The following is a 27,392-nucleotide window of genomic DNA, read 5'->3' on the forward strand; positions in this document are numbered from 1 at the left end:
CACAGCAGAGTTCAACATTCATTTTATTAACAAAGTGCAAACAGTTTTAAACTATGAGTTGTACAGCACTTACACTGTGGAACATTCAAACAGAAACGAACGTCAGTACAGCCAGCCGAGACAAGGACAACTATCGGGTACAGCTATTCATGCTTTGTCACTAACCAGGTATTCAGCTCTCGTCGTAGCTTCACGAGTAGTTTAGCAGCTCAAAATGCAACGCACGGTGGCAAAGTTTGGCAATGTGTTCGGTTGGTCCACACCACAGACTGAGGAAAACAACTTCTGCGCCGGCTCCTTCACCCCAACTCTCGCTCCATCGCGGCTGTAGGATTCAGCAGCCTCAAGACAATCAGTTCACACCGTTTAAGATGAGGACATTCACCCAGTAGCTGTTATTCGAACAACACGATAGGACACAGCCTCCAACAGGGCTCCAGCACCTTTTGGACAGTTTTTCCGAGCATCTGAAGCTGGCAGAGCCAGCAGGAATGCAACCTTTAGTGTAAGGCCTTCAAAAGGTCATTTTACCCCAGTAACAGGTTTCAGACGACTGTAGAAGAACCACACGAGGGTACTGACAGAATGGAGTGTGCACACAGCCAGAAACAGCAGCCTTTGACTAAGCTCCAGTGAATAAACGCGCCTCTTCCCAGGGACACGAGCCGGCAGGTCTTCAGGCCCCAGGCCCATTCTCTACCTGCTCCAAAGAAAGTCAGGTTTCATTGAAAACCCTCGCTCTGGGGCAGGTTTAAGGCTTCAAGCAATCACAGCCTTAAGAGTCAAAATTTTTATGTCAGGTACTTAAATCCAAGCAGAGTTTTCTATTGCCAATTAGACGAGTGTGCAGAACTCAGCCAGCCCCCCCAGCACGGGGTAATTTCTAAAGACTGCCTTAAAAACGCGGGCAGCCACATGGCCCTGGAGAGGCTGGGCACCACCCAGAAGGTGACCAGGGGCTCACCCGGCTGCTGTTGGTCGCCTGGTGGCAAAACGCAGCCCCTTGGACCGTATGACACCCGCCATCTGCTCACAGCAGGATGAATGCTGTCTCTCATCTCTGCAGCCCAAGGAGCGGGACGGGAAAGGCACGTCCCCAGGGCTACAGTCACCTCGCAGCCAGCCAAGGCAGGCCCTTACACTTACCTGGTGCTGTCTTCTCCAGTAACAAAGCTGAGATCATCAGAACCAACTTGATCACCCTCCGGGAACATCGAGCACCGCTCCGAGGCTGAAAACAAACAAAAACCCAGTAACCTTTCCCAGATGAGCAATGGGAACGCAGCAAGTTAACATTCCATCACCTGCAAGGCCCGCTGTGTTGCATTTCATCCCTAATAGACCGGTACACAATGTGCTCAGCTATTAAAACTGCCACACGGTTTTAAATTTAAGCTACCTTTAAGTCAAGCACAGATACGAACAATGTTTTGATTCTTCTGATGAGCTGTGAGGTGTCAGTGCCCGCTGCAGACACCCAGCAAAGCAGCAAACTCCAGTTCCTGAGCCGAGTTGTCAGGCCGTGCTGCTAATGCCGTGTCGGATGCTTATTCAGGCCAAAAGTCAACTTCACCGCGCGTCAGCTGTCACCTCACAGCTTTTCATTTGATCAGAAAGTTAAAGCTTTTCAAAGAAATATGAGATGAGGTCTTGAAACTTCACTGAAGTGCTCAAAGCACCTTCCTGCCAATTAAGATGCAAATCCCTGTCGAAGGCGGTGGTTACCTCCCCGAAATTAGCCTACTTACAGCACCCAGCCCGGAACACAGGGAGTTCCAATTCAGAACTAGAGCTATGGGTTTTCCAACACTTCCCCGGGGGACTCACCTAAACTGACTTCTCAAGGCTAGAAAGAGTTCCCCTCTCCTGTTTTGAACTGGTTTTAATTAGGATCCCAAGAGAGGAGTTCCAAATCTTGTTGGTGCTTGCTTGAGTGTTAATGACTCTGCAGCACCATCAGTCACCTCTGCTTCCGCAGGGCCCTGGGTCGCAGGAGCCGATGGGCGCGGGAGGGTTTGGGAGGGTGGGCTCACACTCAGCTCTACCTTCACCCGACGACTGGCCCGAGAAGGTGTGGTTAAACCCCTCCGAGGTAGAGGCAGCATCCTCCTGCTCTTCGTTTTCTGTGTCACATTCAATGTCACTGTCACTGCTCATTCCTGGTAGGAGATGAAGGACATGCTTCTGACATACCCCAGCTGCAAAAAAAACCCAAAAAAACCAAAAACCACAAGGCAAAAGTGATGGCAGTGAGATCTATCTAGGTGGAGCACTCAATGTTTTCACATGTAAGAGTTACCAATCTCTAATACCAAGAGCTGGCAGGAGAACTAGAGGGAAGGAGCATGTTCAGAGGTAGATGCATTTACCAAAGCACTACGGAATCTGACGGAACAGTGGGTTCCGGCTTTGAGAACAGCCTCATTTCACTGTGCAGCTCAGCTCCAGAGGAGCAGTTCCAACACGTCACTGGCTGAGCTCAGGTGTCCCCACCTCCTGCCTGGCTGAGCTGCTCTCCCCTGCCAGCTCAGGCCACCTCCACGCTCAGGACAGAAAATAAAGATTGCTTTTTTAAGAGTTAAAAGGTAGCATGACCCAGGAGTCAGATGTACCTACCAGACCCTTCGAGCAGCAATATTCTATCCAAGTCTCACACACACAAAACACGCTGGTTTAGCTGTTGATAACCAAAGTGGCTGCTTTTGTTTTGCCAGACCTTGAGTGTGCACTGACAGCGGTCAAAACACTCCCTGTTGTACAGTTTTGCAGGTGACAAAAGGGGTTTGCTCTGATCTTTTGCTCCTTAAGAGCTGATACTCATTGCTAAGAAAAAGCAAGCAGTCAAGTGAAGTGCCAACTCTGCTGTAGTTTTTCCTCTGAAAGGAAAAAAATTGTAATATTTGCTTCCTGGGGTTTTTAACAATGAAGTATTTCAGTTTTTAAAACATTTTCCTATTAGGCTCTCTGCTATAATAGGAGAACTGCGGGAGCGCATCATGATCACGCTGCAGTGACTAAGAGCAGAAATTCAGTTTTGTCACTGAGAGACCTTCTGTAAATGCCAACTCCTACACAATATTGCACACTGCAGATAGAGATGGATGCTGGCACCTTAATATAGGCTTTGCGCTACAATTCAATCATTGAAATTCAAATTAGTGCAGGGGTGGAAGGCAGGAGAGTTTTAGCAAGATAAGAAAAACTCTTCTACGTGGACTTTCAAAAAAAAAAAAAAGGGAGGCAATAGTTTTATTTTTTTTTTCCAGCATGGAAAGGATGCAGGAAGGGAGGGGGAAAAGTTTCCTCCAAGTCTCTAAGGAAACTGGCTTACGTACCACAACACCCGACACCAATGAAAGGTTGGAGAGATTCTGGTGCGGACGTGGAGGTGGTTACCAATGCCATTTGTCCCTGAAGGCAGAAAACTTAAAAGCCAAGGTCACTGGCTAATATCCTAATTAGATAAGAAATTCTTTTCAAGGCCATGCAACAGAACACCGAAGCGGAGACCTGGAGACATATCAAGAAGTACAAAAAGCAACCAGTCGCCCGTCCAGAGAAACAGAGGGCACCATCTAACGTTATCTGCTGGGTCCTCACATTCGGGCTGCACCGTAACGTCATGAGAAGAGAAGCCACAGAGAACAGCAGCGACAGAGACGTTCTCTCCTCATTCAGTTATACCACAGATGCCAAATGTTACAGCAAAGTTCAACAGCCATGAAAACAGTTTGGGTTTGTTTTGGTTTGCTTTCTCTTTACGCTTTTTGTTTCCCTTCCAAGCTATTTCCATTACAGAAATGGATCATCAGAGACTGGAGTGTGGTCACACTGCATTTGCCCTCTACACATCATCTGATTTACCTTCTTCTGGCCCCGCAGAAGCGCCTTCAGAAAGCATGCCCTGCAGTTCTCCAGTTTCAGAGCTGTTTTCCGGACCACCTGTCTGTGCTCCTTCTGTACGACATCCTTTAGAATTTGACCTTAAGAAAGAATTTAGGACAAATACAAAAACCCACATTAGAAATTCAGCTCTAATCCAGCTACGGAAACAAGTCCTTTCAGTGCCACATCTAGTTTTACTCATTGTTTAAGTCTTGTGTATCAACTTAAACTTCCAGCTTTGATTTAGAAATATTTAAAATCTTAAAAACATAAACCTGGAAAGGTTTACGATAAGTATTTTCCAAAAATGGTGATTCTTGCTGTTTAGAAAAAAACCAACAACTGAGTACTCCCTTGCACTCAGCTTATGTAGCCAACGGGGAGTTGTTACAAAATTGCCAAGAAGTAGAGTCACAGTGAAAAAATATTGTCTTAAATGAGAAAATCAAAAGTGACAACTTTCAGTTAGAGGATATTTTGCAAAGAACAGTGGGAAAACAGGCTGGGCCTGCCTTTCAGTTTGAAGTTTCAGACTATACCCACAGCTGATCAAAACAAAAGAAAAAAACAAAAAAAGAAGAAAAGATGACTCGTAACCTAGTTATAAAACCAAAAATTGATATCCAGAGGGAACAGCAGCAACCAAGTAAACTTCAAAGTAATTTCTCTTCCATGCTACAAGCACCTGATTTTAGTAGATTGGTATTTTCTCCTTCTAGATCAAGGGAAGGCGGGGGAGGAGATAACAAGAGGAAAAAAAGAATAAAACCCTTACCCTAGAGCACCAACTTTTCTGGTCTTCTCTATAGCAGTTAAGCCGTTCAAGCCTGAAACTCCCACATCGGAATCTGAACCTTCACAGGGTCTTTCCTCTGGCTTTGGCAGTGCCTCGGAAGTGTTGCTGTTGGGCAGGGGCCTGGCAGAGTGATGCCGACTGCTCAGCTTTGAACTCCCTACACCACCTGAGAAAAGAATGTGTAGTTAAAACTTACCTTTTACTTATCTTATAGTAACACGGACACCCTCTTCACTGCCATTTTCCCCAGCTATAGCTGCAAAGGCACTTGGCTGCTGCAGGGCAGCCCTTCTAGTCTTGGACAAGGGTGAAACTGGGCACGAAGGTTACAGTTACACCAATATTCCAGTTTCTCACCCAAACCTTCTCTACCTATTTAGCATTATAAGAAAACAATCATCATATCCCATTCCTTCTCTGAACACTCAAGAGGGGCAAAATACCAATCCCTGTGTTAGCCATTTTATTTCATTACCCTTAAGGAAGGGCAACGTAAAACTCAGGAGCAGCAATGTCACACAATTCTTTCATCACGTGTCTCCAGAGTTTTCTTCAACTCCCTTTAAGTCAAATCACAATTTAAGCCGGGGTCAGTACATTTTGATCTATGATCTTCAGTATAAAGTTAGCTCCGGAGACATCTTCAGAGTCACTAGAAGTGACATGTAACATGCATTTATGTTCCATTAAATCAAGGGAGTGGCACTGTTTTACAGCAGATCAGCTGTCAAAGGTATAATAACATTAATTAGATTTGAGAAAGGATCCAGTCAAGTTTCCCTAAAACTTCAGTTGCCAAGTAAAAGGCTTCTTGAAAAGCTTTTATACAACAGACGCTAAGCTACATTACATCACACAACTAAAGATGACCTTGTTTACCTTCAGAAGTTTGACCATCTCCCTTTAAGCGAAGGTTACTCTCCCCACAGTCCATAGCTCTTCGTAAGGACAGGCTTCCCGCTGCTCCAGTGCGAATGGGTTTAGGTGAATTACTTTTCTTACTTGCAGCTGCAAAAATATTTTAAGATGTGACAAGCGTTCAGTCAAACTGCTGCAGAATTCTGTCTTTATGCTTGTTTTAAGCTCCAATATTACTCTCTCTCTCTCCCAATCCTGCTCAAAACTCCTTCCACACCCTTCCTTCTCAAAGATGTGGGCTGGAGGAAAGCTCAGCTATCTATGAATGTGGCCAAGATTACGCAAGTAATGTTTCCTTGCCTTACACAAAGACACCCTTCAGAAAGCCATGTATGTAGGATAAGGACAGCCAAAACCACCCCTTCAGCTCTTAAATTCAAAGCCCAACGTAACAAAGAACCTCAAAAGCAAGAGAAAGGCAGGTTACGGGACTTGCGCTGTTCACCACTCCCCAAACTAACCATTCCCTGAGCACGTGTCAGTGTGGACCCCGCCACAGAAACTCCTCTGGGAGGAGGAACAGCGGTGGTAACTGGAACAGCGAAACGCCACGTTCTGCTGTCACCACACCCCATAAAGGCAGGGGATCCAGGCTTCAAGGCACTTACAATTCCTTATGTAGCAACTGGTAACTGAAGACTTTGTCAGTAGTTCCATTCCTATTTCTTGCAGCTTGCTGCAGCTTTCCGTGCCACAGGCGGCTAAAGCACCTTGCTCAATGGAGAAGAAGCTGGGCTGTCCATCACACGAGCCGGCATTGCTGCTTCTCACTTCTGAGAGTTGGTTTTTTACATCAGACATTTTACTTCGAACTTCAGCCATCTGAGTTTTAAGTCTTTTCAGCATCTTCAAGTCCGGCGGCACGCGCCACATCGCCTGGTGTCTCCGCTGATCTCGATCTTTTAGAGAATAGGATGATGCTTTTGCCAAAGGAAAAGTTAAAGAACACAAACAGGTAAGTAAAACTCTTCTCAAATAAAACCAGACATCTATTTTTTAACAGCTGGAAAAATTCTAGCTTTTGCCTCGTTATAAAAATGAGGGACAGAGAGATATTCTTCTGTACTGGTGCGGAATATTTAGGTTGCAAGCACTGCACAGCCACTGGGGACAGCAGATTGTCATTCTCTGCCTCTCACAGAAGAAGCCCCTGAAGAACCCTTCACTGGAAGAAGCAAGGCTCCCAGTACTGCCACATGAATTCTGATGACAATGGAGCTACTCCTCTACATTGCCGGACAAGCCTGAGTTCACAAGCCCGGTTGTCAGCTTATGTCAAATTTGCTACATGTTTTTATAGAATTTGTGGCGTGTGTGTACAAGATTCTCATACCACCAACACATCACGTTAACATACAGAACTCAAAGAAATTTGAAACTAGGGAAGGAATTCCCTTAAGTCCCTAACACCAGAAGATCAGGTTGAGGAGCTAATACCTGAGCAAGCCTACGTGCTGCTCAGCCAGAATTAGATGAACTTTGACGTCTTTTTGAAACGTTATAATTTCTCTAAGCATTTCACTGCAAATTCAGCTGTTGAAAACCAGGAAGCCAAGTGCCTCTTAGAAACCTCCACCTTAGGAGAGCAAGTCTGGCAAACTCTAAATGTAACAGCGACTTTCTCTTAGTTGAATGACTTGAATAAGCTCTGGGAACAGTGAAACCTTAAGGGAACTCCAGCAAAAGAGGTAATTTCAGCTGTGTAGCCAGTGGCTAAAGATGCCCTGGAAGCCATTCAACACAAGAGGGGAGCTTAATCTCGCTCGAGCAGCACAGCGCACGGTGCAATGCCCTCTCTTAATGTCCTTCTGTCTAGGCCTTTTTTCAGGCAAAATGGAGCTTACAGTTTGTGTGCTGCCTCCCCTCTTCGGGCTTACGGAAGCGACTTCCATTTTTGGAACTATGGATTACATTCATCTGACTGTTTACGTGACTACATTTAAAAAGCTAATCACGAGGGAACAAACAGTTTGGGTTCGCTTTTAGATTCAGTAACACCAAAGTCACTGTTGCAGCAAAAGCAAGCATTCATCTATAGCAAATCAGCCATTATTTCTCTTCTGTTCTATTAAGTCACCAAATGGTTGCTTCAGAATGCCCTGACAAATAAGACGTTGTGGTAGTGGGCCAGCTAAGCTCCGAATGAGTGTTAATCATGGTAAGTTTATTATTGAGGTCTGATTTAAATTTCAATTCTTCACTTACAAAACAAGAGAAATGAGCAACCTTCAGCAACAGCGACGGGTGCCAGCAGTACCAGCTACCCTGCTTTTGCTGCGCGTGAAGTTAATTGCAGTTTTCAGTCGAAGGGTCCTAACTGAGCCACAAATACTCTTGGAAGAGTATTATTTAAATACCATCCCTATTTTTTCCTCCTGACATTTTGATCCATTTTTCTTCCACAAGTGCTTACACGCTCTTTTCCAGCCTTACTACCACACACATTTCTCTAGTTCTGTTTTAAATGCCTTTTTCATTCCAGGGTTTATTTTCTTGTTAGTATACGCTGTGCTCCTAGTACTCTCAGCCACTAAGTGTACAAACTGTGTGAAGTGAGAGGTGTAACTGCTTCCTCAGCAGAGAGCTGCTTTGTGTTGTTTTGTCTTTCAGTGCTAACCCCCTCCAGAAAAGGGCCTTTCATTCACCTCCCACAGTTGCAGTCAAAGAAACTGCATGAACTGACTGTATCTCTACGATGCTGCTACGCAAACCAGGCAGCTGGTGCTGTCACATCCCCCAAGAAAAGATGAGAGACCCTCCTTGATACACACTTCTGGTTTCAGATGAGTCACTGGGCACTGAGGTCAACCATTAAGACAAAGAACACGTTAGAGCAGGTGGTAAGACGCAGCACACTGATGAGCGGCGCTGAGGATGTGGGAATTTAGCTGTTAATGAAGAGGACTGCCTGTCACCTTCCCTTCCCCTCCTCAAACCTGCTTCTAACTCTGGGACTCCACTCCCAGAGACGTTTCCAGGTTGGAATTAAATCACATACACGGGATGTACAATTACCTCTGTTCTGCAGAAGAGAGGCAGGTGGACGTGGCTGAAGGCCCCAAAGGTTTTCCATACCATTTCTGTCTTTTAGATCCAACAAGTGGATTAAAATTAAAGGATCTATATCAAGTAAACTGCTACTGGCTGTTGAGCCCAGGGCACTTCCTCCCCGCCTTGAAGGTCTTCCACTTGCACTGGTGTAGCCATGGCTAGTACCTAGGGAAGAGTTACAGGAGAGTGGGCATATACATGACACAGGGGATGCTTTATTCCCTGTGAAAACAAAGACAGAGTTCTACAAGAAGGTTAGGAATGAAAACACTGCAAAAAAGTTAACAAGACATCTGAATTATTTCATAGATTTATGGATTCTGAAAGCAATCAGATATGCCACTTCTGATATCTTTGCCATAAATAAATACATGTATATTCAATATAAGTCTATTTATTTCGGAAACTCATTAAATAGCTAATTTGGGCTATAATCATCTCTAGGCAGTAAGAGATCTCAGAACAACTTTTCATTATCATATTATATTAGTCATGATTATTAAAATATATTTCTGCTTGACTTGTAAAGATTCTGTACTTCATTCTCTCCATGTACTTCAGGTTTTACAGTGCTCTAAACCCAAAGTGAACGTGTCACGCATTCAGAGGCCACACAGACCTTAGTGAAAATTTCTTGGCAGTCTATTTTCCACGGGAATGGAAGGGGTTTCAAAGAGGCAGAAAAGCCTCTCTCCAAACTTATCTATCACTTTTAAACAAGCATATTCAGAAGATTCCTCCCCTCCTTTTTTTTAATCGAACCAATGAAATGTTTCTGCTACACTGCAACAATCAGTACAAACCACATGATGCAGCATTTCCAGAAATAGAAACGCCTGCAGAACATGCAGCCTGGTGTTGCTTCCAAGAAGAACGGGAAGGAATCCAGCAGCGTTTCGCATATATGGGAATTCTGAAAGCTGCTTTTCATACCTGATGCCCCAGGAGTAGCAGCGGCGGCTGCATCCTCCATGAGATCTCCCTCTTCCAACTCCATATTACTGCTGTATTCAACATCATTTTCTCCAGACCTTAGGAAATGATTGGGGTGGGAAAAGAAAAACCACAATTATTAGCTTCTGTCAGCTCTTCTTAAACATTATGGCACATGCCTTGAAAACAACCTGAAGCACTGTAAATAGCATTTTCTGCATTCCAAACTACAAAAATTGAACAAATCAGAGTGTGTTACTTAAACGACTGACTCACTAACCAAGAGTCCAAAAGTGTCATACGTATCTCGACTGTAAAATCTCATCCTGCAAACTTCTATATTTGTACGTGTTACAACACATTCTCATGTTTTAATGAGGATTCCAGGATTTGACATCGTCTCAATTAAGAACCTTAAATTCTCTAGTTTAAGTAATTGTCCTTATTATCACTCTCCTACTACACCACTTCCTAATACCAAACCTCTCCTTCATAACAGAGCAGAAACTGGATTTCTTAATAGTGTTTTGGGAAAGAACCTTCACAGACTATCACCTGTCAAAGACAGAACACAGCACTAAAGTAAATGAAGAGATCAGAAAGATAAGAACTAGCTGACTGAAAACTCAATGTTTAGCATTAACTATATCAGTTCATGTTGTTCCCAGTACGGGAAACACCCCTCACATTGCATTGGAATCCCCCCCCGCCCCTAACCATAATTGTGGTACAATAAATGAATCTCTTTCCATTGGAATTAGGATGATTACCCTGGGAGACAAAGCGATGACCTGAAAGGTATTTTAAGTTACTTACATAGTTTCTTCATCAATATCATTTTCTTCAGTGTTACTAGTTGCTGTGGAACTAGCTGAAGAGCTGCTGCCATCAAGGTGGTTCACCTCATCTTCTCCAGCAAGATCTATATCCAGGTCACCATCAGAGAGCTCGTGCTACAGGAAAAACAGAACAAGTCTTTATAAAAAGAAACATTTCAGTTACACTTTGATGGATTCACCAAAAGCTAGGAATAGAAACTCTCTCTCTCCTGTGTCACACTATCACACAGGAGTTAGGAGGGTCTCCAAGCACAATAAAAGCTGGTAACAAACAGAGAAGTTGGATTTTTTCAGCTGCAGCTTGGAAACTTTTTTGTGGTGGGATCTATTAGCTCTGTTCTGGAACATCTCTCTAGTCTCATCCCTCACTGCTAGCTCTCCAGTGTGTCATCTCCTATTTCCACACAGACAATAATAAGTGAACTTCTGAATTGTAAATTAGATGTATGTTTCTACTGCTACCCTGTCATAAAAAAGAAAGAGGCAGGAAAAAGATAATTCCTACATTGAAGTCTTCGTGCTGGATCTTCTCTTCCTCCTCTTCCTTGCTGTCTCGCACTAATCCTGGAGCAGCAACATTCTCGAGTAGTACGTCAGTGCTTTGTCCAGATTTCTTCGATCTTGTTTCTGCACCATCATCATTCTGGGGACTAAGATGAGTGTCTGGAGGTGAAATGCCTCGTGATTTCTGAGTCCGGGAAAGTTCAATCGCAAGCCTCTTAAATATCAGAAGGATACACAAAAGTATACATAGAAGACAACAATGGAGCATCATCACCAAATCAAGGAAGCTGGTTGACTTGCACGTATACTGTTTTAGTAACACCAATGTCAAACTACCAATAGCAACCCAGACACACACAACTGTCAAAACATCAACACTGTAACCTAACACAGGTAATTACTGGTCAGTGAAAGGCAATTTTACATTAATATACATCCCACTTACTTCTTTAAGGTTATTTATTTGTTGGATATAACTTGTCTGAGCCGCTTCCAATTGAGCAATGTACCAGTGTTGATCTCGGCACTTTTGGAAGAAGGTTGGTGAGCGCACTTGGAACCTTCAAAGGAACATTTCAAAAGAGGGGTTATTTTTTGTTGGGGTTTTTTCTTGGTTTTTTTTTTTTGTCATCGTCGTTCCTGCTCCCCCAAATTCAAAAAGCCCTGCATAGAACATCAGACAATCTGAAATCTAGTGATGAAATAAACTTAACAGACAACATGCACTTCTATAGTCAGTATCCTGAATGCACTGAATGGCAACAGTAAGGTTTTTGTAGGAGAGGCAGTTATACAAGAGGTGGTTTATCTTCACAAACCAACACTAAAAAAAGTTAACACCCTACAAAGCATTTAACAGGAGCAAGAGTAGGATTATACCAAAAGTATTTGAAGTAGATGGGTAAAGCTTCTATATTTTGTTATAACACTGCAGCTCCCATTGCCAGCATTAGCTCTCTTACATTATAGACTTCCTTCATTCCCAAAGTTCTCCTATGCTCAGTGCAACTGTTTCTAAAGAGGGAGAGAAAACACCCTTCTCCTTTAACTCAATTAGCTACAGATCTCCAACTCAGGCTTATTAATGAGTCAAGCGTAGTTACTTCTCAAAGAAAGAGATATATTTAAAGTTACAACTCCCTTCGGCACATTTTCTTCTTTAAAGCTTATGACAGTGAAATCCATTTATGCCAAAACATGTCACAATTATTTTAAATTCAACTACTTAATTATTTCCTATTTCACTAGTAGGTGTGATACTTTGTGAAATGATAGCAGCAAGGAGCCCCACTAAGTTGTCTTCCTTACCTTAGGATCACAGTGTCATTTTGCCTGTTTAAGTACCCTTCGTTGGCTAGCAAGTCCAAACGAAAGAATCTGTTGTAACCCCAGCATTCTCCAACTTCAAAATCAGAGGCAAACTCTCGAATTATGTTTTTGGTGGGATCGTTGGTGGACTGGTGAACCATTTCTACACGGTACTCGTACCTACACAGGGGAAGATCACAGGTATTAGTAACAAAATAAAAGATGTCAGAATTGCTGAATGCGTCAAGTTTAACAGAACTGCATTTCCTGGGAGACTTGTGTGCCCAACTGAAGACGTGATTCAGTCTTAGAATTTTACTGAAACCCAGCTACTCTTACTACAGGTTTGCTTACTTGGATGTCTCTGGCAATCCCGCCGACAGCTCCAAGAACACCGACAGGTAGTAGCCCCGTACTACTCCATTGCCGTCCTTCAAATAAATCAAGAGAGAAATTGATTAAAAAAAGAAAGCAAAAACCAGAAAAACAAAACACCCTGATATATCCTTGAAGTTTAGAAAACAGCTTCAATCAATACAGAACTTGCAGCAGTGGTCTATTGGTACGATACTGGTTTGATTTTTTTAGTCTTCTGTGACCCAGAACTCTTACTGTAGCTTGAACTAACATGGAGCTTGCATCTGGAAGCACATATGCACTCTAGTACTGCCATCTCACTTATAAATCTCAAAACACAGCTTTAATTGCTCCGTTAACATTTTAGGGGTTTAACTAAGTGGAAGACTGAATAGACAAACACTCGTCAATGTATTGGAAAAACATATAGAAAAAGCAGTAAAAAAAGCTCACAAAAATCAACTTAGCCGTTTATTACAGTCCAATTATTCTCAAATTCTCAATATGAAAACAACTCAGGTTAAACATTAGTTCTGAAATATTTTCCATACAGCTGCATTTCAAAGCCACTTAATTTTTGAAAGAGCAGCAATTTCTTTAGAAAAACATGCAACATGTAAAAGTTAGGTCAGTTAACTGAGAAACAATATTAGAACCACCAGAAATCAAGAAAAAAATATGGCAAAACCTTCATCACACTCACCTTAATCAAGGAGGAAGAATGGCTCAACTTGAATCCTCTAGGTTGAAGAAACATTTCAACTTACCATTTAAAAAATAAATTTTAATGTCTTGCGTCAGCACACTTTACATAGTCAATCCTGAATTTACAATACACTGAAAACTTACATAGAAGTCCACTTCTGCATTGCAAGAATCAATTCTGTGCATATATGGGCTTATCAGACCAATCCAGTTCTCTGAAGATGCCACGTACAGCACTAACAAATAACACTTGTACTCCACCACTAAACACCTATTTCTCCAAACACAGCTGTAGCAGCAGCCAGCGCTTCCCGGAAGCACTGACCAGAACTAGTGGACCATAAAAGATCACACCTCCTGGGTTAACATTCCAACACTGACAAAGACTTTGTTTCTGAAATCCAAGTATTCAGCCCACTGACAGGGCATTAGCACAATACACCCATTTCGATGTCAGCGTTTGAGAACTGGATGCAGAGTAAAACAGATTCTCCTGCAATTAATACCTGGTCCTCCCAAGTAAGTATTATTCATAAACATAAAAATGGGAAGTTATTCTACACGTCAGTTCTGCAAGAAACATCTGCAAAAACCTCTCAGACAGACAAAAAGGATAAAAATATCTACTGAAGTGCTATTCAAGTTGTAAGACCCATTTTAATTGCTTTTAAATTAACCAGATTAACTATACTGAGAACGTTCATGGTGGTTATCTGGAGGCAGAGAGAGAATACTTGAATTGTCGATGATCAACTCTGCAACCTTAATACATTCTTTTCATACAGCTCTTACAGCATGAGAAGGGACAACCTGATGTATCCTTACAAGAGAAGCACACGAATGCTGGTTAAGTGTTTTGGATGCAATAATAACTCTAGTTGAAAATAGAACTCACTGGATAAACTTTTAACCTCCAGCAAAGTCCTGACACTTGAAGAGGTGGGCTGTAAACAGGATCTGCTCGCTGACGCAACGTACTATCGAGAAAAAGAGAAAAAAAAATATTTGCTGTTGGCACAAAGCAAACCCCTCCATGAAACGATAAGCTGTATATACACTTGCACTCTAGAAGCATCCTTCTTGCTGCGCACAACACGCAGCAGCACGAGGCCCATGTATTAAGTGTCCATACAAATACATGCATTCCTTGCAAAATTATTCAATCTTTTTTTAAAAGGAAAAATCAATAGTTTGCCATTTTCATGGAAAATTCTCTTTAGCTGACAGTTTGGCTGGGATTAATTGTTGGTCACCTGGTAAGCAAGATATTTGATTGAATCCCTATAGCTTAGTTCATACCTAACAGTTTTCTGTGGAGAGTATTCTGTGTTTACAGAAGAAACAGAAAAAGCCTCACGATATTCACAGTAATTTAAGATACATTCTTACCTGAAGTTTTCCAAGACAAACGTAGTTGAGTCATAGGCTGGAACCAATTCACTGAAGAATGGCAGAAAAATTAAATATATTAGAGTTGAATAACATGACATTAAAAATCCCAACTTCTGGAGTCTTCAGAAGCATTAGAAATGATTCAGATCACGAGAGCCACTGAAATTCACCAGGACTACACTGGGTTACTTCAGCACTTCTGAAAATTCCATTTATAAGCCTTCTCCCCGATACCTCTCTGTGTGATATCACACAGTAAAACAAATATTTTATGTAACAAAGGAAAAAAGCAACCAAAAGTATTGTAGAGGATTTTTTACTTGTGATGGCTAATAATCTCTTAATACGGTGAATTTTTAAGATAAGACTCCTTGGTAGTTCTAGAAAGGATGAAACTATTGCATGGCTGAAAATACAAAGCTTAAATGGTTGGTGTTTCAGAGCAGGAGATACCTTACTGCCGTCGGAAAATGAATATTCAGATTTAAAATCTCCTCAGAGAGGCATTTAATTATTCTTTTCAGAAAACATCAGGTCAATAGTTTTAAGATTGCATTGAAAGGCAAGCCAAACTATTTTTTTTCTAGAAAACACAAAATTATTTGAGGAATTCTTCTAAGACTTCTCCTACTTTCAATTTTTTGGAAATGGTTTTCAGCCAGCTGGCTTAAACTCTGAACAGACTTCCTCGGAACCCAGCACTGGCAGCACTCTCTTTATGAAGAAATGTGTTATGAAGTGATTTTGGCTATATATTCAGAATTAAGGTGACCTGCAGAGGCATCTCATGAGAGCCTTGCAATTATATACTGAATGACCCAATAATAAGAGAAAAAGGACAAATCCGTAAACTAAGTGTAAAAGATAAAAAAAATTGTCAGCTGGAACCCGCTGTCCTGACTCCCCAGCAGGGACTACAGACAAAATAAGCCCTGCTGGAACAGAAGGGCCTACTTGCAGCACAGGTTACTAAGAGGAGTATGTTAAGCAGTTTATCATTTTCAGTGTAGACCCAACTTTAGTCACAGATCTGAAGTTTAACACAGAAACGGACAGAATCACGTTATCCCCCAGATTACTGTTGCCATAGCTCATACAGCTGAGAAGCATCACTGCCCTTCGCTAGAGGCAGGTATCAGCCTCTCCATCAGCCACCTCTCATCCACTCTTTCAAACCCAGAAGTTAAAATACAGCGTCACTCTCCTGTCCCAGTTTCATAAGAGGCTGACGCACACACAAAAAAAAAAACCATCTACCTCCCAGACTCACTGGAACAGCCTCTTCCATACAGCGGTAGAGTAAAACGAGGAAGAGATAAATCTCCTCTAAGTTACTTTAAACATTTTTTTAACAGGCAAAACAAACCTTTATAAGACGGCTTTGAGTTTTGAACTGCGAGAGAAAAGAAATCGAATGCTTACCTTGTGAAGTCTGGGGGGACAGGAGTAGTGACAAACGAAGCCATAGGTTTCCGATGAACCTGCTGGAACATCATCAGGATCTCTGAACTTTTGGATATCAACTCGCTCTTACTGCAGGATCGTAACTGTATGGGGAAAAAAAACAACCAAGAAAGAAAATAAATCCTTATGTCATTAGTAGAAACTATAGGTTTTGACCACTTTTGGTTTTGAACAAATAAATTGCATGTCTGTCACAGCTTCAGAAAGACTACCCACAATGCAATGCAAAATGAAGCCTGCAGGTTTTGGTTGTGCTTCTTTTTCTTTCCATTTGTGTGGGTTTTATTTCCCTTGAAACTCTCAACCCTTAAGACTAACAATTTGCCAATGATAGCCCATAGTCATGTGTTCTAAAATTTCTGTTAGGAAATTAAAGTAGTATTCAATTCTGTCTCACTCCAAAGCCTGTGCAGCCCGTTTGGGAAGTCCTGAATATTTAAGACTATGAAATCCTACAGTGAAAGTTACAGCAACTATTATGTACTTCACTCAGGTTAAACTAGTTTATATATAAGATGTCTGATTAACACTAAGTCACATCTATTACTGTGTTCAGGCAACAAGAACAAACCAAATCAATCTAGAAAGGAAGCTTAATTAGACATTGGGGTAATTTGCTCAAATACATCACAACACAGCAATACAAGCTCCTGTGACATTAGATAGTTCTTTCACATTTTAATTATTCCTTTACTGCTGTATTGCCAAGCACCATACATTTTGGGGTTTTTTTGTCATCCAAATCTGAATAATACAAAGTCTATATAATCTTAAATAGCAGACCAAAAAAAACACTTCAATCCACTTCATTTGAGATATTTTACAAAACCGGTGTACTAACAAAGGTCTTTTCAAAATCTGAAAAATATTCCTCAAGAGCACAGAGATACAGAACATTTTTGTTTATTCTCCATTTATAACCTCTGCTATTCATATGCAGTTGGCAGCAGCAGAACGAACAGAATCTACCCACAAAATATAAATGCTGAGTAACCTTAAACAAACGCATAACTGTGCAGTTTTATATGATACTGCTATTAATCCCAGTATGAGTTTTCCAAGCAACAGAACACCTTCCATTATTTCTAGAAGACATGCTTGTTTTTAAGAAGAAATTGTGCAACCTAAGGCCACTTAATGAAAAGATACCCTCAAGAAATAGCTCTATCCATCAATTAATAGTTTAAAAATAAATTAATTAAATAGTAAAAAGCTGACTGAGGAGGGGAATCTATGTAACATAACATTTCAGCTCTTCTCATAATCACCTGATGTTCCACTTCCTGAAGCAGGGATTCCAGAAGTTCAGTTTCTTGAGTAAGCGATGTCTTTTGACCTGTTTAAAGAAAGGAAGACGTGTTTAAAGACATACTCAATGGATCTTAAGAAAATAAGCTTTTTTTTTTTTTTTTACCTGGAAGCTGTCCCAAAACCTATTAAGGTAAAGGATTTCTAAATATACCAAGGTTGATTGAGAAAACACTTTAAAAGCAAGCCTACGTTTTTAATTAGAGCTGTAGTGAAGAACTCACTTGAGGTTAAGACAGTAATGAAACATTCTTTGTGTCCCAGAAATGACAGTTTTGTTGTTTTGGGGTGGTTTTTTTTTGACAAAAAAGCAAGTTTGACTTCACCAAATTTGCTGTCATGCACACAAGTCTCTCTCATGTATTAGCTGACACTTTTCTCCTAAAAGCCACCATTTCTCTTGCTTTGATGTTTAAGTGTTTTCTTAATAAAAAAGAACAAACGACGTTTAAATGTGTTTGTACATTTCAACTGGCAGAGAAAGAATAAAAAAACTAAGTCACATTTGTCTGTTTTCTATCATGGGGATTTACTTTGTCTCCATCACACATTACAGACCTGAAGAGTGTTTGGCAATCCTTAGAAAAACGGTGTTACACAGCCAAAATGTTAACCTGCAGACATTCTACCACAGCTTTAAGATTGATCTTTATATAGACATCTCATATAGACTTCTAATGTTTTAAAATTACATTTAAAGGAGTATATATTACAAAGATGTCCAATTACGCAAGATGGGCTTTCTGGCTAGTACAAATGAGGGTGTAAAAACACTTTAGGGAAAGGTACTAAACATCTTCCAGTTAGATGGAAATGTTCTCCAGGTTATTATACAGGAGTTTCTAATAGAACAGAACCAGGTTACATCTAACAACTCAAGAACTGTATCACAGTACCTACACAATTAACTAAAATTTCTGCTGTAGGTAGAAGTTTTCTGTCAGCAGTTAACTTGCTTAACACCCTAAAGTGTGTAGGAAGTCATACTCCCAAGGGCAAGAAAGTTTTGCACATTATTAATATATTGTTCCTACTCATAATAGATCAGACAAATACCTACCCATTAATGTTATAAGCTTATTCTTCAGCTGAGTGTCTAACCGGGCAATCATCATCTCCACTGCATTCCTGATTTCCCGAACACGTTCATCCTTCGCACTACGCACTGCCTCCACGTTCCTCTCCTAAAACAGGGTTCAGGAAAAAACATGCACAACAAGAAAGCTTTCACACTTCTGCACATTTCACTCCTGTACATGTTGACTCCAGTCTCTCAGATCCCAGCAATGTCTAGACATCCCTCGAGTCCCTTCCAGCCCCATTTTTCTATGATGAAAAAACAAAAAAATCCTGGTCTTACTGAAGCTTACATGTTTAGAATAAAAAAAATAGGAATGTGTTTTTAGAGGAGCTATATTACAAGCTATTCCTCTTGCCAGTTGTAAATATCCTTTGACTTTTACTGAATACATAAGTGTGCCCTCTGGTGGGTGACCAAAGGTTAACAGTCAAGATGAGCAACATTTTCTCATTATGTAGAGATTTGTCATATGGGGATTCTTCAATATCAAAATCTGTAAATACAACTGCCAGTTGCTCTTCTGTAACTTGAGCAGCACAAAAAAGTTACCTTCTTGGTAACAAAAATAATTTGATAAAAATTGTGCCCTTCACCCTGGAAGGTGAAGGCAGCAACCCCCTCAACATTTTACAAATACTTACAAGTAGCCCACTCAGTGATGTAAGATTTAAGCTGAAGCAGAGTTAACCTACTGCTGTCTGTGACAAACAACTACCTGAATAACAGCACAGACAAAAACCATATGGAAACTTGTTTAAAAAAAAGACCTTTTTTTATTTGCACAAAGACTACACAATAAACATAATGGCATTCAGCAGAACACAAAATAACCCTTCCTAGAGTATGAAAAACTATATTGAACTGTTGGAACTCCCACTGAAACTGCCAGAGCTGAACACGTTGATATTTGGATGTCTAACATTTACCCCTCTAGGGAAGAAAAAGGAGGTACACGAACTTCAAATCTCTTAACTGGTGAGCTGCTTTACAGCCCATCCCATAGGCTCAAATATACTTTTAGTTTATTCTCCTAAAGAGAGGAAAATAAGAATAAAGCACTTTTATACTTGTTTAGCATGGCAGACTGCACTGTTTACAAAAATACATCTTTCAAAGAACTGCACAACTCTAGTTTCTAAAGGGCATACACCAAAAGAAAAATTCCTTGTGAGCTAACTCACATCTTTTTTGTCTGGCAACTACAAAAACAGTACTGATAATATGTTATCTTTCCATACTGTATAAAAAGAGTATAACTAAAAAGTAAAAACGTCTCTCTATGGGGTAATCTGATTACCTTCACAGAAGCAACAGCTTCTGAACAGGCACTGGAAACACTGTGAGCATATGAAATGATGTATTATTTCCATTTCCCACTTTACAGTTATCCTTTGACAATGGTACACTACAGGAAAACTTAATGTTATCTTGGATTGATTTCTTACCACTTCTTGCACCAAACTGATCAATTCCATGAGTCTTCTCCTAAGCTTTGCCACTTCTTCATTCACTTTTGTGACATGTTGCTCATAGATTTCTGCCAGTGGCTTAAAAGTATGTCCTCCATGCTTGGGGAAAAAAAAAAAAAAAAAAGCAGAGGAAGAGGAGGTGGGGAATAATAGAGCGTCTCATTTTAACCTTATTCTGCTCCTATTAAATTACTGAAAGAGAGGGGAAGAAAGCCTCCTAGTGTATCTCTCATTTTGGAAAAGTTCCAAAGCAGATTGTATGTAGGAAGTCCGTCTTTCACTTCCCTTCATAAGTCATGAATTCAGCTTTCATACCATCAAAGCTTCCTGTCAAGAGTTATCTGGAGTCTCAACAGTCCTCCAAAAATAAACTGCTTCATTCACTGTGCAATTCTTTAATGAGGAGGGTTATTCCATTTTTATTATTATTATTAAAACACGCTTCCCAAAGGCAGCACACTGTTAACCACTTATATTCCAAACAACAACAGCAGTCCCTCCTTGAAATACTCAACTGAGAGGCTATTAAGCAGTATGGTGAATTGTGCTACTAGCTTTGAAGATATTCAAGATTACAGGCCAGAACATTTAAATAACATGTTATCTATGTTCTCCGAGAAAGACTTGCTCCTTTGCCCATAAAATTCTCACCACCATGTAAAGTTTGACCAAGACATAACAAGGAAAGTGATTCCGACTTCCTTCTGGCAAAAATTCAATTCACTACTCCAATTATGAACAGCATGTATCACCTTTCACAACCAATGCTCACATTAAATTATACGTACCCACACAACTACAGGATTTGCACGGCAATTCAATAGCCGTAAAAACAGTTTCATCGCATTTCTATTTCTTCAAACTGCCATCAAACATAACGCTTGTAGTCTCTTATTGTAACATACCACGTGCACGCGAGCAAGTCTCTTCTTACCATTCCTCCCCAAAGCGCACACTGGTGGCAAATACACTTCTTACAGGTCCAGCAGAAAACACTAAGCTTTTCATGATGATTTTCACACCTTAAACAAAAAAATACACATATCATCAACAGAAAATAGCTATGAATTTTCTGCAAATGCAATTTAACATTTTCACTTGTTTTGTTATCCAATACTGAGAGTAAAGCACAAAACATCAGCAGAATTTTGGAAGAATACTTATTTTCAGTAAAAACCTTTTGTAAAATAAACATTGCTCTTAGTACTCAGGACGTACTTCACAGAGATGGAAAGTACATTACTAAAACTGGATTTCTACCCAGCAGATAAAGGATATCATCAATGAACCTGGCTCAGAACTCTAGAAAGTTAATACTTCACTTTATTAAAATCCTAATCATACATAACCTAAGTAACTACAGACCAATGGCTCATAAGCTTTTTGGACAAACTGATCTCTGTCATTTCTTAAAATTTCAGGAGCAGCATCAATCAACAAACTGAGCACAGGTCAGACCTAAAATACACGCCTCTCCCTTCCCCCTCCATTAGCATTCAGGAACCTGGGGGAGGAGGAAGGCATAGAACACATAATAAGACCTGTCCATTTTTCAGTGCTGCTTCTCACACTTTTCCCCTCCAAATCTCCAGAATGTATCTTAAAATACATACTAGTGATGGGATAAAACCAGAAGAAAAGCCTGCTGAGAAAGTACTGACAGTTGCTCCTAGGAAGAGAATATATCAGAAAATACTGGAGGCTCCAAAGATAAGCAAGGAGAATGAATAGCAGTAACGTGACGGATACCGCACCAGTAGTGCTTTCTGTGAGACTTTTTATAATTTTCTTTGACCTCAAACTGGGATTATCATTTACATGTTCCCAAGAGACTAGAAGACGTCTTCTCGCAACAGCTTCTCTGCTTTAATGTGCCGAGATAGCAAATCAGCACCCACGGTCTTAACGGCACTGCAAATAAGCAAGCCATTGAGAGAAGATTTTATTTCAGATGTGTGGTCACTAAGAAGGGCTAAGAGCTTTAAGAAGTATTACTACCCTTCATATTTCCCGTACCTCTCATTTTAACTAGATTGAGCTGAACTAGAAATAGTAGTTTTCTAGGCAAAGATACCGAAGAGCTTCTCTCATTCCATTAAGTATGACAGAAATGAACTCCAACTTTTAGTCAGCGAGAAACAACATTGCTTCTGTCTGCTAAGCAACAGCACATTTCAGCTTTTAAGTAAGTGCAAGTTATCAGTTTGTTCCCCGATTTTAAAAGCCTGCAAAATGCTTTATGTGAAGAATGCTTCATTTACTTGTCTTTTTCATTTTCTTCGTGCTTGGTGAGATTACAGAGTTGAAGCGTGTCAAGCTGCTGCGTGACCTCTTCTGCCCAACGACAGTTTACGAGCTCTCGTAGCTGCAATGGGGCTCTGCAAGAAGCATTGTTAGAATTAGAGTAAGAACTCAGCTCCAGGAGCTAAATGAGAAGCACTGAAGTGAATTCAGTTCTATGCTATCTATGTTCTATTCTATGCTATCGGAAAAGTCAAAGGCAAAAAGCTAAAGCTGTACTAGTTAATTCAGATTGAAAAAAAAAAGAAATTTAACATTTGAAGTTGATTTGCTCATTTGGGGGGTTAGGGGAAGGCAGGAACCACAATGAACCACCCCACAAGGACATAGAGGATGGCTACATGGGGAACCCAAGAACTATTCCCACATTTCTTGATAGGCTATGGATTACACTGGGCAAATAATTTCATTTCTCGGCGCTTTTTCAATTTCTCCCATTATTCAGCTATCCCCATTGCAGTGCTTCAATTACCCCCTTTGTAAAATGTAGATGTATTTACCTCCTTACAAACATTTTAGAGCTACTGATCAAATACTTTAAAAGGTGAATATTAAAAAAGTTGTGCAGGAATGGTTGGTTAGTTGACTTTAAGTATCTCCCTTCCCTTAGGGGGAAAATAATGCTGCTTTCCAAGTTTTGGTCTGTCACGAGCTAGAATTGCCAGGTACTCAAGGACTAGAAGTGCTCAGGGAGCCAGGGCTTTGGGGGACGGGCTGGCCCATTGCATTTAAAAAAAACAACCAAACAAAACCCAACAAAACAAACAGGACATTGTAGCTACCTCAAACAAATCAGCAACACATAAGGTAAGTCTCACAAATCACAGGTATTATAAAAGTACACATTTCGGTCTGAAAACTGATGTTTCTGACCTCCAACTCTTGCAAGAAGAGCATAAGGAGTTCTAAGGGGAACATCATTTAGTTACTCTTATTACACCCACTACAGACACTGAAAACAACAGTATAATAGGGGAAGAACAAAGATCTTGCTTAGCTAGCCACAAAACTAGAACATATTTTAGAATAATTACTATTCCAGGGTAAATTTTTATAGTAACAGCAGGCAGGTCTCAAAAAATTAAGCTTACAGATTTAGTGCAACCTGCACTGAAAAAAGACCGCTCATAACAGGACAGTACATCCAATTCTTGATAATTTATTTCTGATATTAAAAATACCTTACCTACAATGAGGGCACTGAGCTCTTTGTTCAGTCAGCCAACGCTATGAAGGAAAAAAGGAAAAACATTTTTAAAGAGACTGTAAGAAAAGAACTGCAAGCAAGTATATTCTATTGTTAATTGGGAGTTACTTCTTTTTATTACAGCCTTCCTATATTTTTCCTTTTTTTACAGATTTGTAATTTAACTGTTCAACCACTTAGTCACAGAAGCAGCTGCTATTTGTATCTTAGTAACAAAGCAACCACTTTTCTTTAGATGTCAAAGACACTTCAGTTAAAATTATACAGAGAATTTTGAGGTACCAAATAGCCCAATAGAAACCACACACACGGCACTGACTCCCATAGTCACAGGCTGAAGAGCATGTTTCAACAAAAGAAAGCAAAAGATACAGCAAGCATATTTTTCAGAGCCTAAAATATTAGTCTTCAAGGTAATTTATTTCTTCCCCTCAGGCTATTTATATACAAGTTCAATACCTGCAGTTCAATGATCAAATCCACAAGGATCCTTTGAATGTTTCTCTTCCAGAAAACTCCAAAGACAAGTAGCTGAGGAAAGAACTTCATCTGCCCACTACAAGTGTAAAAGCTTGGCAGCTGAAGGACTTATATTTGTCATCACACGACTATATTTAAAGATTCTCATGAATAATCTCTCACCGCCCAGCAACAATATGTCACCTAACATTTTTAATATGTAACACGAATTCTTCACCTATAGTTCCTGTCACAGCTTTCAAAGTGAATGACGATTGTTCCGATTTCTGGAAATAATACTTGAGGTCTGAAAGCCTCAGCTGAACCTTCTCCCACCACACTAACCCATAAGAGTGCCTGGACTCAGAACTGAAGTGTTATACTTTGGTAACCGTGACCTTAATAAATTAATTGAGGTACTTCAGATGCTGCTTCAGCCTCCTATACCAGACTCCCCTGAGAAAGGTTTAGCCTGTATCTGATGATATCATACTAGTTTGGTAAGCGTTTAAAAACATCTCCAAGATGATAAGAGGTGTTGTTATGACCTTCCAGCGCTCCATACTGACAGATGCAAAGTCAGCATTTGATTCCTGTTCCAACTTTTGTCTTCCATACAGGCATCAGTGACTCTCAAAAGATGCTAAAGGGATCATTATATGTCTGTTTCTTAAAAGCAATTATACCAGATAGTCCCTATAATTAGCACTACTGAATGCAATGCACAGCCTGCCTGGTCTTCCCCTCAGAGTGTCATAGAAATTGAAAGGGATACTAAAGAACACAGAGCAGGAGAAAGGAATCCTCGGGACTCCAAGAAAAGGGGCAAGAAAGAAGCAAGAATGTGTTTGTAAGATCAGTAGTTTTTAAGTTCATACATTTGCAAGAATAAACTGTAATGAGCAAACTCACCCGAATACAACTGAAACAGCACAGCTTGGAGCAATGAGGACACAGACGGGCATCACGCAATTTTTCCATACAAATAAAACATCGGAATACTTCAGCAATGCTCTGCAAAGGGTAGATTATCACTATTGTTAAGCCACATACTTCAAACACATCAGAGTTGCATTTGTTTCCCAGGCAGAGTGCCAGGTTTCATAAATGCAGCCCCATTCCAAACAGCTGCGAATTGCGCATCACAGAGAGAGATACAAAAATCAAACACCATGGCTCTCCTCCCCACTTTCTCCTACGCTACACCAGCTCTCAGCACCCGTTTTATAACTCTATTCTTCTTCAAGGAATAGTTTCTTGATTTGGTTTACCTTTCCAAGAGGGCCTTCTGGTAGCCAAGATATTATTCCTACTTGGGATTGAACAGTTGCCCAAAATAACTGTGCTGCACCTGCAGATTCTGAACCCATGAGTTTCAATGTACTGACAACAAACCAATTCAAAAGCATGGGAAGTGTATGTATGTATTATATAGAATGCCAACAAGAGGGGCTGAATTGGACAGGGTATTTTATTTTTTATTTTTATAAGATTCACATTGTTTTAAGGTCTAGCGTTAGCACTAGCTCCACAATTTCTACACTCTCTCACACCCCATTTAATCAACCTTGGGCAATAAAAATGTAATTGAGTGTATTTTTTTAGTATACCCACTTGAAAAGAGAAGCATTTTGTTCTAGAATACAGTCACCTCACCTCTCTCCATTCCCAAAATGAGAGAAGCATTCTGAAATGCCAAGTGATGTTTACCTTCTGCAGTGATGGATTTTTTTCACGGATAAAGAAGTTTTACATTCTGTATTGTACAGGAGTACAGGAGTTGTACAGGAGTTAGATTTCTGCTGGCTTTAACTATGGAACTGTGAAAGATTCTTCAGATGGGCCAATTTTAAAATTATAAATTAGCACAAAGGTGAGGCATATCTGCAATATACAGATATGACAGCATCTCCCATACATTAGTATCTTCTTTAATGGCTGCAAATCATTGAAATGCAACACACGCGTTTACAGGAAGTTATCCCATAAGGTCTTTCAAATTCTTCTCCTGTGTGGCCGCTATTAATAGGGTCCACAGCAGTGCGCGCAAGCTGTCCCTGTCACAGCCAGCCACCACCGCACGCTGTGCCTTCAGCCATGCCAAGGCGGGTTCTTCCAGCGCCAGGTCTCCATCCACCTCCACAGCAGGCGCCTCCGATGCTCCACCAGTTTATTTTCTAACCCCGACCATGCAAAATAACTGCGTGTCACCTAAAAATGCCACCTCTTCACACCCTGCTCCCTTTCTGCCCGCCTCAGCGGCGCACACACCAGCCCAGCTCCCTGCCCACCGCATCCCTGCAATCGGCTCGCCTCCCCTCAGGCCGCCCGTGGCCGGCTGCCGCCCGCCCTTTTCCCCTCACACCAGGCAGGGGCCGCAGCCCAGCGCCACCGCCGGTTCCCTCCGTAAATAGGGAGGGATCGCCGGCTTCAGCCTCCCGCTGAAGGGCCCGGCCCCGCCGCTCGCCTTTCCCCACGGAGGAGAAGGAGCTGCCGCCCCACCAGTTCCCCCGCGGCCTCGGGGGCTGCGCTTCACCCGCACCGCCCTTCCCGCCTCCCCTGAGGGAGCCCAACCGCCGCCCGACCGCTCACCTCCACGCTCTGCTCGTCCATGGCGGCGGAGGGGAGGCTCTCCCCGGCTCCTCTCCCTACCGCGGTACCCGGTGAAGGGCGTTTAGGAGCCGGCGGCGAGAGGCCGTGCCCCGGCCCCCGCCATGTTCGCGGGGAGCGGGGCAGCTCCGCCCTCCGCCCGCCCGCCCGCCGAGGGGAGGCGCGGCCCAACCGCCGCCCGCGCTGCGCAGGCGCGAGGCGGGGCGGGCGCAGCATGGCGGCGCGAGGCGGGGCGAGGAGAACGGCCGCTCCCTGAGGGAAGAGCGGCTGCGGGGCCTCGAGAGATGGAGCTTCCCGCTCGTTGCTGAGAGCAGGTTTCGGGAGCAATGGAGGCAGCGCTAAACAACAGCTGGCTGCAGGGGGGATCGCCACACCTGGCAGGGCTTCAGGGACAGGCCGGGCACACATCCTCGGGGCTGCGGCTAAAATACGCTCGGCACAACCTGAGAGTCATGGAATCGTCTGGGTTGGAAGGGACCTTTAAGATCATCGAGTCCAGCCATCAACATCATGCTGCCAAAAACATGTCCTTAAACCATGTCCCTCAGCACCACATCTATCTGTCTTTTAAACGCCTCCAGGGATGGTGATTCCACCGCTTCCCTGGGCAGCCTCTTCCAGTGCTTGATAACACTTTCTGTGGAGAAATTTTTCATAATACCCATCCTAAACCTCTCCCGGCACAACTTGAGGCCATAGCAACTCGAGGTGAGAGCAACCTTGTAGGTTGGGGCATTCTCAGCGGCAGATGTCATAAAATCTAGTTATCCCTGTCCTTCACTCCCATTTCTTCTTCGACGCACAC

At 41.7% G+C, this 27,392-nt stretch overlaps 1 protein-coding gene across 2 annotated transcripts; it reads right to left on the reverse strand.

Moving 5' to 3' along the window:
* TRIM37 (tripartite motif containing 37) lies at positions 1-26,726 on the reverse strand. Of its 2 annotated transcripts, XM_074160861.1 has the most exons (25): positions 26,570-26,726; positions 24,890-24,991; positions 23,498-23,538; positions 22,272-22,388; positions 20,945-21,032; positions 19,987-20,109; positions 18,521-18,644; positions 17,421-17,488; positions 16,111-16,235; positions 14,686-14,736; positions 14,192-14,273; positions 12,589-12,665; positions 12,235-12,414; positions 11,372-11,486; positions 10,928-11,140; positions 10,400-10,536; positions 9,584-9,681; positions 8,615-8,815; positions 6,208-6,519; positions 5,561-5,689; positions 4,661-4,847; positions 3,865-3,983; positions 2,046-2,198; positions 1,147-1,231; positions 1-700 (listed from the first exon to the last, which is right to left on the reverse strand). In XM_074160861.1, exons 1-25 carry the CDS (start codon positions 26,588-26,590, stop codon positions 697-699), a joined length of 2,952 nt encoding a protein of 983 aa, XP_074016962.1. In that variant the 5' UTR covers positions 26,591-26,726; the 3' UTR covers positions 1-696. The 2 variants fall into 2 exon arrangements, with proteins under 2 accessions (XP_074016962.1, XP_074016964.1); XM_074160863.1 differs by lacking the exons at positions 1-700; positions 2,046-2,198 and having other exon boundaries at positions 1,143-1,223; positions 3,851-3,983; positions 4,661-4,838; positions 5,552-5,689; positions 26,570-26,590.
* Between the last annotated feature and the right edge of the window lie 666 nt (positions 26,727-27,392).

This window comes from Numenius arquata, chromosome 18 (assembly GCF_964106895.1).
Source record: "Numenius arquata chromosome 18, bNumArq3.hap1.1, whole genome shotgun sequence".
In the NCBI taxonomy this organism is placed as follows: domain Eukaryota; kingdom Metazoa; phylum Chordata; class Aves; order Charadriiformes; family Scolopacidae; genus Numenius; species Numenius arquata.